The 13,215-nt window shown below is 31.0% G+C and overlaps 2 protein-coding genes across 2 annotated transcripts in view; one reads left to right on the top strand and one right to left on the bottom strand.

Annotated features, from left to right (window-relative positions):
• Positions 1-10,205: 10,205 nt before the first annotated feature.
• LOC107461616 (RNA polymerase II C-terminal domain phosphatase-like 4) lies at positions 10,206-13,209 on the bottom strand. The gene is given in 9 exon segments (XM_052253172.1): positions 10,206-10,348; positions 10,350-10,565; positions 10,680-10,715; positions 10,811-10,996; positions 11,117-11,158; positions 11,160-11,407; positions 11,956-12,136; positions 12,488-12,592; positions 13,018-13,209. Coding segments are annotated over 8 exon segments (1,092 nt in total). The 5' UTR covers positions 13,018-13,209; the 3' UTR covers positions 10,206-10,270.
• Positions 13,073-13,215, top strand: part of LOC107461560 (zinc transporter ZTP29) — a 2,149-nt gene continuing 2,006 nt past the window's right edge. Inside the window, exon 1 of the mRNA XM_052253294.1 lies at positions 13,073-13,094. Coding sequence (XP_052109254.1) covers positions 13,073-13,094 — 22 coding nt within the window. The remainder of the gene's footprint in view (positions 13,095-13,215) is intronic.

Genomic DNA, 13,215 nt, shown 5'->3' with positions numbered 1-13,215 from the left:
GCGACGACCCAGTACGACGACGCAACTCAACGGCGACGACGGCGACTCCATCCCCCCTTTCCCCCTCGTGATCCCTTCCCCCATATGACCCTCTGTTTTCTTTCTTTCTTTTTTTATTTATTTTATATTTTATATTTTTTAATCAAGTGTAATTTAGTAATAAAAAATAAAATTTTGGTAAAAAGGACGATTTTAAAAGAAACTGAAACTTTCGGGACCATTTTGAAGCAAAAAAAAAAACGTCGGGGACGAAATAAATTTTCGTACTCTACGTTAAGGATCAAAATTGTACTTAACCCTTTATATTTTAATATCAATAAAATATCAAAATATCATTACGATTTATCTAAAAAATACTTTATATTTTATATGTATGCATGCCCCGTGTTTTATAAGATTTTAAAATTCGCGTGTCCTGTGCCGTGTCCGTGTCAATATCCATGCATCATAGCTCTCATCGCTGCCGTCCTCCTTCTGCCGTGGCCACCCCTCCTTCTCTCCTTCCTTGTCTCGTCTTCGCCGACCAGAGAACCTTCGCTCCAGCCCCTGCTTTGCCACCGCCAGCAACCCTAGAGCTACAGTGCCCCCGCTCTCCTCTCTTCACCGGCGACTGGCCACCGCACCAGCCGCCACCACTACGGTCCCCTTTGCGAACCAAAATCATGGCGAGCTCTCTCTCTCTTTCTATCTCTTTCGCCATCTGTTTTAAACCACCAAACCCTAATTCACTTCTCCTTCTCCTTCTCCTCTTCTTTCCCTTTTTCTTTCCTCTTCAAGAACAGAGACCTCCGAACCACCATCACATCCCTGTCATCATCGCCGTCCGCACTTCCAGCCGCCAGAACCGCCGCGAACCACCGTCGTCTCTACCATATGCGATAAACCCGAGCCACCCTCACCATCCTAGTCGTTCTTTCTCTCGGTCTAGACCACCGCCAATTAGCCAATCACCAGTCTCGCACTTCCTCCACCGAACCCTAACTCAGCCCCTGTTCTCACTCTCTCTTCTACTTCCACGAACTGCCAACGTCGTTACCATCATCATCAGCTTCTCAGTCGCCGAACCTTCAGAGTAACTACCGTAGTTAGCATCTCTCTCGCCGAAATAAAGTTGAAACAGAACAAGCTCACTCCTGCCTCTCAGAATTTGGCTCAGGTGAGGATTGCTCAATTCATTCAATTTCTCACAAAGTCTATTTGAGTTTGGCGGATTTGGATCCTCTAAAGTTTGAATTTCACTTTAAAAAGTAAAGTGTGATCTTTCACCATTAATTTCATAGGTGAGACTAATAATAAATATGAAAGAGAAACTATTCAAAGGTAAAAGATCACACTTTACTCGCTAAAGTGAAATTCAAACTTTAGAAGATCCAAATCCGAGTTTGGCAATTAATTTATTTTAGGAGAATTAGGTGGTAGTACTCTATTCTAAATTCAATAAAATGTTAAAAACGATGATGATAAGGGTAATTTAGAATTTTTATGTGATTTTTTAATGTTAATACAAATAGTCATTTTTTTTATAAATAGATCTATCATCATTTTTAACTTTTTTAGATAAAAATAATAATTTACTCTTAAAAAAATTCACTACGTGTGAGTCATAAATAACATGATTGAATAATTTAAAATATAAAAATAATATCAAGATGTGAATATAATTTCAAGGACAATTTTTTTTTTTTTAGTCGTTGGATTGGACAATCCCCAATCCTAAGTACCTCAATGGATTGGACAACCCTCAATCTTAGATACACAATACACACTCACACATTCCTCACATACTTACCAATTTTTTTTTTCGGTTGCAGCTGATAGGACTCGAACCCGAAACCTTTGAGATGGGGAGGAAGTGGAATGAGCTATGGCTCATTGGCATTTCAAGGACAAATTTAGATATTAATACGTGCATAGAACAAAAACTTTGATGGTTTAACCCGTGGGCTTGGGCTATGAAATTTGACCCATTTGATCATGTACATGCGAAGTTATGCGTCTTAGAGCTTTTAAAGTTCAAGAAAATTTTTAAATATTTCAAAAACATTGATGTTTTATTTATTTTAAGAGTTAATTTTAACTATATATATTTTATAATAAAAATTAATAATTAAAATATTAAAATATTGAGATTACTAAAACACTTAAAAGAATTGGAATGTTTATGGAAGATTCAAAAAGAAAAAAAATGCTTGCAGAATATTCAAGAAAAAATAGCTTCTGATACAATGTTAAATAAGAGCAAAGAAAAAAAAAATACAAAAGTACAAGAAATATTGTATAAATATAAAATGAATTTGTTATTGATTCAATTAACCATTCCTTTATATATAGAAATGTTAATTTAACTAACTCTGTACTTCTTTTAACTAATTGCCATAACTAATTTAGTTTTTTAATTGACTTAGTAATTTAAGTACCGATTATATGTAATACATAGTATAGCGAAGAAACCTTGCTACTCAAGTTCAATCCCTTTCAGCGGTTAATAATAGATCTTCCCCACGCATATTCCTATCTACTTAATATACTAAAATTGGATTTTTCCTCAACTACTAAATATGACGTGTCGATTTTTCATACATTCGTTTTCTCTCCAAAACGAATAAAATTTTTTTTCTATTCTAAATTATTTTATTGTAATTATATTATAATTAATACTAAATGAATAATATATAATTATACTAATTTAGCAACATATCTTCATTATAATTATATCAAATCAATATTTAATGCACTATTAAACTACTTATAATTGAACATAATAGATAGGTTGATATCTGGTACGTTCAAAAATTAGAGTATAGTTCGGTTTTGATTTGATCGTGTCATAGATCAAGGAAGATTAATAGAAAGAAAAAAAAATTGAAAGTAAAAAAGTAAAGATATTTTATTAATAAAAGAGAGCACATAACTGTGTTTCGGCGTATGAACTTAGCTTAAATACACCTTTGAGAAAAAGATATTCCTTGACTGAGCCGTGGTTTTTTATTCCGAGTTATACTTCGACTCAGATTACTAGACAAGAACATTTGGCGCCCACCGTGGGACCGAGTTTACTTAACCCCACTACCATTTTTTCTACCGAATTATTTATCCTATTTTATAGGTTATAATCAATAGTAGAAGAGTAAAATAATTCACCTCGGAAGCTAAAGCCGCGGTGATAAACACCCAAAGCTGACCAGACGAGATACAACATTTTGTGGCAATACAAGTACAAGGAATATTTTTTTCTCAAAGGTGTATTTAAGCTAAGTTCATACGCCGAAACACAGTTATGTGCTCTCTTTTATTAATAAAATATCTTTATTTTTTTACTTTTAATTTTTTTTTCTATTAATCTTCCTTGATCTATAAGCCATTTAGTACACGATCAAATCAAAGCCGAACTATACTCCAACTTCCAAACGCACAAGACACCAACCTATTTATTATGTTCAATTATCCCTAATAACCGACCATAAAGATCAGACGCCCAAGCTCAAGTACAACACACAAGTAATACTTTGATGCAATCATTCAACTTCAAAATCAATTAATCAATCCGAAAAATACCAATGAAAAAAACAAACTCAATTAGCAATGATCGTTACTTTGATACATGGGTGATGGACTCGTCTCTTTTATTTTTCTATTTTACAATAATTTATGCATGTTTACTTTCAACCCATTTTATTTATGTTACAAATCTTTATTATTCACTCAATATTCAATAATTAATTGCTTTGGGCAAGAAATTCGTCAATAAATTATTGTGGGTCGAAAAAATTCTCAAAGACAATTGATCATTACATTCTCGGATCATACAATCGATTCGATCAACGAATACGAACGAACTTTTCAGTTCGCGTCAATCAAATACTATATGCCATCCATGAAAAATTGTTCTCAAGCAGAAAAGTATCCCCACATAATTATATTGATCGAACAACTCTTACCATTCAATTGTTTTTGAATAAATATCAGCACTAGAAAAAGTTATACCTCGGCTCAAATTACTAGACAGAAACAAGTGTATTAAAAAAAATTAAACTTATTTTTTAATAAAAAATGGAAAATTAAATGTTAATGTAATTTATTAAAGACTTTTTATTTTTTTAAAAACTATGAATTTCTTATTTGTTGTTTTTTCTTTTCGTTTTATTAACCTAAGAATTACTGCTACGATACAGCAGACCAACATGGACACTTTAAATTGGTTTTTATGGTTAAATTAGTCAACAATTACATTGCTAAAAGAATCGGATGCAAATTTTCCCATCATAAACAATTTCTTCATGGGATCATTATAAGTTTGTTGAGGCTGCTCATACTCGTACTCAAGAATCAATGAAACTTAGCCATTCACTAAGTATTTTGTCTTAAAAAAACTCTGGAAAAAAACACCTTACTTATTTAAAGTGAAATTTATGCTATGATAAAATAAAAATAAAAATATTTACAAAAAAAGTCTAGTAACTTTATCCTACAAAAGTCTAAAACTAATTTAAAGGTGCATGCTGCAAATTTAAAAAGTTATGAGAAACTATTAAGATAGTTAATAACTTAAACACACATTGATGTATCTCATCTATAACATCATTTTTAAGGTGTTAATTTTTCTCAATCATTTTTCAAATAAAATAACATAACACTCAATTTACCCTTCAAATGAACACAAATAAAAAATACTTCATTTGGATTCTATCATGACATTGCGAGGTTAGATTTGCAAGCGCAATAAACTAAGTGCACGGCTTTCATAGTTCAACCAAAATATATAAATGATAGGTCATATTAATTGTACGTGTACTTAATTTTATGTACTGTGTTTATTGAAAAATAATTAACTTTTTAGATAACTTCTTTTTTTTACTTTTTGACTTATTAATATATCTTAACACACTTTTGTCCAGAAACATTAAATTTTTCAAAGAATCAAAGAAATGAAATAAACTATATTAGGTTAAGAAGGAGGATGCATTTGCTTTTTTTTTAAGAGAAAGTTTAGGACTAGTAATTTTATTAAAATTTGGCCAGTACTTAACCATTAAAAAAAAAGTGAGCAATCTTACACCATTAGATATAATCTCACACCATTAAAAATATTAATAATGACTAATTAATGACTATAAATTACGAAAATTGCTAATCCCTAATATATTTTTTTTAAATAACATTATAATATACTCTCTTTGTTCTCAAATAAATGTTTAATTCTAAAATGTTATTTTTCAGTCATAGACTCATAGTCCTTACTAATACTACTCTAATCAATATTGGAATAAATGGTGAGAGAGAATAAATAGACAAAGTAATTAATTTTTCTAATTCTAATATATTTCAATCATTTTCTAATCTAAATATAAAAACTGAAAAAAAAAATATAGCAAATCTGACAGAAAAAGGCCTAATATTGATGAATGACATTACAAGTGAAATCTTTAATGTTAGTGAAATTTGTTGATCCTAACTCAGTTTTTTTTTTTTTTCTATTATCTCTCATTACTATCTAATAATTTTTTCTACTTTTGATACAATATCATCATGTCACCCTTCTGTTGTATGAATGGAAAAAGACAAATTTGATGAGGCCCGTAAATTAAAAGTTAATTAGGTTGTGTATGTTCAACTTGAAACCAGATTTAAATAAGTAAATAACTCCATTATGAGAGAATAGGCGTACGTATCGCAGTATAGTGGAGACTGACTTTTTTCATTTAAATGAAAAAATTAATTATTTATCAATTAAATTGAAACACAAAAATATCTCATTTTAAGTATTTAGTTATGTTTTTACAATAAAATAATGCAAAAATGAAATATTAAGCTTTTGCAACACAATCCTGCAAAAACCTTGCGCCTTTTCCTCATCTATTGCTGCCCTTTGTAATGATGAGTCCTTGTGTTTAAAACTTAAATCAATTGAATTGCAATTAAGTTCTGTAAAATAAAATAAAAAATCCGTAAAAATTCACATGGAGTTATTTTAATTTTATGTGAAATTAAGATTTGAGAATCGTTAGATAGTAATTTAGTTAAACATATTAAATTATTTAATAATATTCAATTATTAATTTTATATAAAAATAACTGCGTATTAATTATTTTTAAAAATTTGAGGAGAATTAAAAATTATTTTTAAGGTAAACCCAATGAAAAAAAATTTAAATCATTTCTTAGTTTTTAGTTATTTGAAACAAAAAAATTGATTTTATATCTAATTCTAATACTTTTAAAGAGTTCTAAATACACCCTTCTTTTTACTCTAAAATTTAAGATTTAAAAGAAAAACATAGATATTTTAAAATCTATAGAATGAATATATAAAGAAAAAGATCAAAAGAATAGCTAAAATATCAGTGTCTAAATTTTGAATTCAAAATTAAGATAAATCAACTCACGTTTAAGACCTCTTGTAAGACAAATTTATTATTATTACCTAACTACAGTCTACCACCACAATTAGTCCTTTACTTATTCATTTTTGAACCAAGAAACCTAGCTCATGCATGAAGGATTCTAGTGGTCATATAAAATTATGGTTAATTTTATAATGTTTATTATTTAGTAATTAATATTTTCTTAATTTATTTTTAAAATTTTAAATATTTAAAAATTATTTATTTTAATATATTTAAATTAAAAATTAATTTTATTTTTTTTTACTAGTTTAACATCACTATAACAATCACCTAAGGTGAGAAGATCCACTTGTGTTTCTAGTCTCACTTACCCTAAAATTAAAAAAGCTTGCCTAAAAGGCTAAAACATACATTTTGCAAAATCTCTTAAGCTATGATATGTACTTTTGGATTAGGATTGATCGTTATATATGTTATATTTGATTATCGGTCTAAAGTCATATAATTATTTGAAAATGTATTTTATTATATAAATAACTGTTAGGATTTGGTTGAATTAGTCCCACATTATTTAGGATGACAAATGGAGTGGGTGGCCTAGGCTATAAATATGAGGCTAAGTTCTCCATTTGTTTTTGCACCAGTCAGAAACACTTTAAGCTTGTATCTGATTTTTCTTTTCCTCTGTACTCTTTGATTAGAGAGTGTTGTGAGGTGTAGTTAGATATTTGCTTTGAGAGAGTGTGGGTGTACTGGGGTGCCGGTGAGAGAAAGAAGTCTATGTGTTGTAACAATTTTCACATAGTGATATTCTCTGGTTGTCATTTGACAACGGCCGTGGTTTTTTCTTCGATAATTGGAGTTTTCACGTTAAATTCTTGTGTTGTGATTGTGTCTATTTTTATTTCTCTGTCAAAGGTGTTTTCTCAAGGGGGAATGGTGTCTTATTCCCAACAAGTGATATCAGAGCTTCGATTCGGTGGGATTTATTCTTAGTATGCTCTGTGGTTGCAGCCTAGTCTGACCTTCCACATCAGAAAAGAATTTTGTTCTATGGCTTGAGGCTGATCTTTGGTTGCTGGAAGGCAGTGTGACACTGTGAGAGTGTAGTTTGGAAAGGTTCTGGCTAAGGAAAGACTTGGTATTTAAGTGTGTCCATTGTGACCCACCTCTCTTTCCTGTGGACCCTTCCTAGTGCACGGTCTACAGTTAAGTTATACTATTCCAGTATACGGTTGCAACAATGTCAGGATATTCAAGTGCTGTGAAGTTTGAAATAGAGAAATTTGATGGAAGAATCAATTTTGGCTTGTGGCAAGTATAAGTCAATGATGTGTTGATACAATCAGGTTTGCACAAGGCGTTGAAGGAGAAGATCTCTGGTTGCTCTCTCTATGAGAGAAGATGATGTTCTCTAGAAGACAAGAAGTATCCTTATGGTATTACCGCACTGCCATGGATAAGGATGAGTTGTGGCAATCGGGTCCACAATTGCACACGGGCATTGGTTGGCGTTGAGATGCAAGGTGTGTGGCGGAGTTAGGTCGATGGCTGAAGAACTTCCAGGAAAAGCCAATTTGGAAGTTGCACCATGAATTTTCAGCAAGGTTTCGATCTGTACCAAGGCGAAATGCTTGGAGTGGTCTAATTCCAAGTGAGTATACTTTCATGGTGGAGTATGATAGTTCTCTGAACTATGATTGTCGGTATAGAGAATGGCAGCAAAAGATTGTCGGTGTTGACAATGGAAGCTGAAGATGTGTGACTATTTCAATCAAGGTGGAGATTGTTAGGATTTGGTTGAATTAGTCCCACGTTGCTTAGGATGGCAAATGGAGTGGGTGGCCTAGGCTATAAATATGAGGCTAAGTTCTCCATTTGTTTTTGCACCAGTCAGAAACACTTTAAGCTTGTATCTGATTTTTCTTTTCCTCTGTACTCTTTGATTAGAGAGTGTTGTGAGGTGTAGTTAGATATTTGCTTTGAGAGAGTGTGGGTGTACTGGGGTGCCGGTGAGAGAAAGAAGTCTATGTGTTGTAACAATTTTCACATAGTGATATTCTCTGGTTGTCATTTGACAACGGCCGTGGTTTTTTCTCCGGTAATTGGAGTTTCCACGTTAAATTCTTGTGTTGTGATTGTGTCTATTTTATTTCTCTGTCAAAGGTGTTTTCTCAAGGGGGAATGGTGTCTTATTCCCAACAATAACAACAATAATATAGTGTCTTTTTTTTCATTTGGTAAAACTATATAAATTAAAAGATACTATTGCATTTTATTATAAATTATATTTTATATATACTGAATTTATTTATGTTTAAATTACAAGACGTTTATTTATATTCTATACTATATAACAGGAATACAAGAAAAATCGGTGTCTCATTTTTTTTAAATACTCTTTGTTATATATAATTTATAAAAGATATTATTTTTAAAATTTGAACCATGACTTTTCGTAATGTAAATTTTTAATTATTATTTTTATAGAAAAAAGTTTAATAAACTTTTTAATAGAAAGTCGTAAAAGACAAAGTTATGTCGACTAAAAAGGCTAAGGTCTCCGTATATTAAAAAATTCAAATAATAAATTTTTTAATTATTATTTTTATGGAAAAGAGTTTAATTTTTTAGTAATAATTAATTTTAAATTCATTATCTAAAACTTGAAAATTTTAATGTGTATACTTTTATATTTAATTAGGTGTTAAGTTTATTGTACAAATAAAAAAAAATAATTTTTATGCTTGCTATTTGAAAATAATATTTTTTTCTCTATATATAAAAATATAATTAGATATTAGTATAAAAAAAACTATATAACTATATTTCAATTTTAATTTTAATTGTAATTAGAGAATATTATATTCATTTTGATTAATTGTCAACTAATATATATTTGTGTATAAATATATGTGTAATTTAACTCATTTTTAATGTGACTTGCATTTCAATATGTCTTCTATATTGATGATTAATTTTAATGAATAATTTTAACATATATACCTAGAATTATATTATTTTAATTATTATCGATTTCTATAATTTCATCAAATTTATAATTAAGTTCTTCCTATTTAAAAATTTATAATTGATTTTTTATATACGTAACATAGACACGGACATAAAACACACATACATAGCTAATTTCAAATATTTGTTAAACACTTATATTAATATCTTAAAAGTTTATAGATATTAAAGTACAAATTTAATTTTTTTAAATAAAATATTTTAATGTTTTTTAATTATTTAAATATTTTATTTTATTAATAATTAATTATACATATTATTTTCAAATTCTTTCTATTTTAACCACTGTGTTCATCATCTTTTTCTTTTGTGTTGGATGAATTTTGAAATATTTTTAAAGAAAACATTTTAGGTTTTTTTTTTTCTAGAAACTATCAGTAAGAATCATTTTAAAATTTTATTTAGTATTAGAACATAATTATAAAATTTAAAATAATAAGGATAAAAATTTAGTGGAAGTGAGACAAATATCAAGATGATGATTTTCTTAAATGACAAGAATAAAAGATAGATTCCTTTGAGATATATCTATCTAAAATAAAATTACTTAAAACACCTCTATATTTACGTCTACTTACATCATTATCAATTTATCATTAGTATAATATAAACTTAAAAAAAACTTTCAATTAATAATTAACCGATTTAGCTAACTTGTATTCTTGAGAATATATATTAAAGTTACTAATATAGAAATTTTAAATTTTTTAATAAAATTTCAACCCCTAAAATTTAGTACTCACAGACAATAACACTATAATTTAACAATATAGTAAAGAATTAAACAATGGACTTGTATTATATATATACAAAAGAAGAGTCCAAGAATATAACATTTAAACAAACTATGAACATAACAAAGTGTATGATGCTACAAGAATAGTTACTAGTTACTACTGCCTTTTCTTGAGGACGAAGTTCTTCTCAGGTTGCTTTTCCCAAAAATAATTTGCAGTCTCTATCCATCGGGGGATGAACCAACCACCTCTTCTCTTTCACTGCCCACTGCGCCTTCATAGTTCCGGCATCAGTAGCCACCACATGTGTCACGGAGGGGTCAAGTTCCATTAAACAAGTGGCTCCCAACTGCTCAGCCATCTTCCAGAGTGATGGTAATGCTCTATGACAAATACGGCTGAAAACAATCACGCATCCGCTCAAGACTTCCCTTCGAGCTGATTTTAAAATCTGGGAAAAATGAATTGATTGTAAAAACCAAACTAATTGACTAAAGTTTTACATTAGAATTACAAATTAACCATAAATTTGCAATGAAAAAGGATATATGACCACCATAACTACCTCTCTTACATCTCGTTCAGCAATATCTTCAAGCTCCTGCAAAAGATTCACCACCACACAATTTTAGCTTTATATTAGAGATATCAAACTTTTTTTTTTTTTTCAGATTGACAAAGTGAAAAATGACATACATAAAAGAATTTGTAATGAATTTGTTTAAGAACTTTAAGGATTTTGGCAAGTGCTCCTTCAGCTTCGTCTTCGTCACTCTTCAATTCAGCTAAAGATTTGCAATTGAAACCAAACTGCCGGCAACTTGAACCAAAAAAGTGATATCTTTCCATCAAAATCAAATTATCTCTATGCTTCATCCATGCCTACATCATTAGCACCGACATTAAGATGGAAAGATACAGCTAAATTAAACATAAGACTCTGACAATGAAGCACTTGAATTAAGTAATTCAGCATTACTTGACAAGTGTAGATGCACTTACTTGTTCTGTATCATCAAGAATTACAACAGTACTTTCTTGCCCCCAACACAATATCAAGACCCTTCTGATGCTTTTGAGTGCCATCATCTCGAGAAATCACCTTTGCATTGAAGTATTCTCCTTGAGGATCAAGCAGCTTGGCCATCTCTAATGCATAGGGTCGATCACCCATGGTGTATATGTACATCTCAAACATTTCACTTGCTTCTCTTAAAAATGTGCGGACAAAAGGCCTCAACTTGGTCATCATATGCATTTTGTCCAATTTGAAAAGGCTACCCTTGGAAACACCTAGTTGATTTATTACATATAAATTCAGAAATGCAACATAAATGAAGAGCCATAAAAACCCACGAGGCCAAGCAAATGGCGTCAAATAAAGTAATCAACTAATAGTTGTTAGAAAATACACACATCATAAAATGAAGAATGCAAGTGAGTCTAGATGACCCAAATTTAACAAAATACAAGAAATCAAGTTAGCAACATGCCAAACTATTCAACAATTTAAGAAATGCCAGTTTTAGGACATGACTTTAGTTTTATAGTGACACGCTATTCCAAAAATGATTATATATGCAACATGGTCCTTACAATTGCAAAATAACAAGACATCTTTGTGTTTATCAACATAGTGACACACTAAACACGAAGAAGAAATTACCAAACAAAATCCAAAAAGTATATCATGCCAGCATAACAAAATTTGACAAACAGATATTCTGATCAGAATACAGCATAACTATAGCATGCATCTAGCATTCACATTGAATATCAGGGTCTTTTGATATAAAAAAAAAAATACATATCAACAGCAAGGCACATCGAATGACATATACCTCCAAGAGAATCTGCCTGGGAAATTAAATGCAACTCTTCAGAGTTTAAATGAGCAAGATGAGTGGAATTTAATAGAGTGTGATCTAAATCGAGCACTAAGTACAACTTGCTACGACTACGCAAATTATTCGTATCTGTGTTGCGCAGTCTAGATATCTCCTCATCATAAAGTCTCAGTCCCTGCAAATACAGAAAATTTTCATCACTGTTTTTTTGAACCAACTCAACCACACGGCTGATAAAAACCCTGAAAAGGAATATATAGGATTTCAGATTTCCTAAGACTACGAAATGTATGTGCAGTTCAAAATCCACTACCCTAAACTCTAAACCCTAAATGTAAATACCTATAAATCATAAAGTAGGAATTAACATGGAGCCTCAACAATATAACTTGGACCTGATTCATTGTTTGTAAACTTATTGAATACACTAGCATATTATGTTTTATTTATATTAGGGACAATTATTTCAAATACAGTAGCCAAATTTGTAATTCTACAAACTATTGTGCATCATTGATGTGCATACCTTGTGTATGTAGCCAAATTTCACACCAGATTCACCCTCCAACTTTTGCCCACAAAGTATACACAAGTTTCCAAATGAACCAGGATGTGTACACGCAACACTCATCTGCATCCAATAAACCAAATTAAAAAGTAAAACCCATAAACAAAGAGATTCCACAAAACAGAACCAAATGGCAAAATATAACAGGACATCAAACAGCAGCTAGATTCATAGAAAGCCAAGTGTAAACACAGATAATCTTCAAAGGCAACATCTTAAACTTCCTCCACACTTCCAACCCCAGCAGCAGATTCAACGAAGAAAGGAACCAGAATGCGCAGTGGCAAGAAGAACGAGTAGACGCGGATGGAAATAAATAAATAAATAAATAGCATGCATGTTCATCAACAATACATGGCTTGTTCATCAATTCACAATGCACAATTGCATATAAACCAGATTATTGTACCAAACCCCCAATTTAAAAACCCTAAAATTGGAACCCGAAACCACCCAAATTTCAGAACCAAACGGAAATCTATAGATACCTTCTCGACGATGTGAGCGCAGAGACGAGGATGGTGAGGGGGCAGCTGACGATCAATGCAGGAGGGCGCAGCTGACGGTGAGTGGCGAAGTCGTGAGTGGTGAGTGGTGAAGGAGCGACGGTGAGTAGGGAAGGTGAGTGGCGAAGGTGAATCGGAGGTGAGGGCGCGCCTGATAGTGAATCGAAGGCTTTCTCTGAT

Source organism: Arachis duranensis, chromosome 8 (genome assembly GCF_000817695.3).
Source record: "Arachis duranensis cultivar V14167 chromosome 8, aradu.V14167.gnm2.J7QH, whole genome shotgun sequence".
NCBI lineage: Eukaryota > Viridiplantae > Streptophyta > Magnoliopsida > Fabales > Fabaceae > Arachis > Arachis duranensis.
Note: the sequence above shows the minus strand (reverse complement) of the source record. Positions and strands in the feature narration are given on the sequence as shown.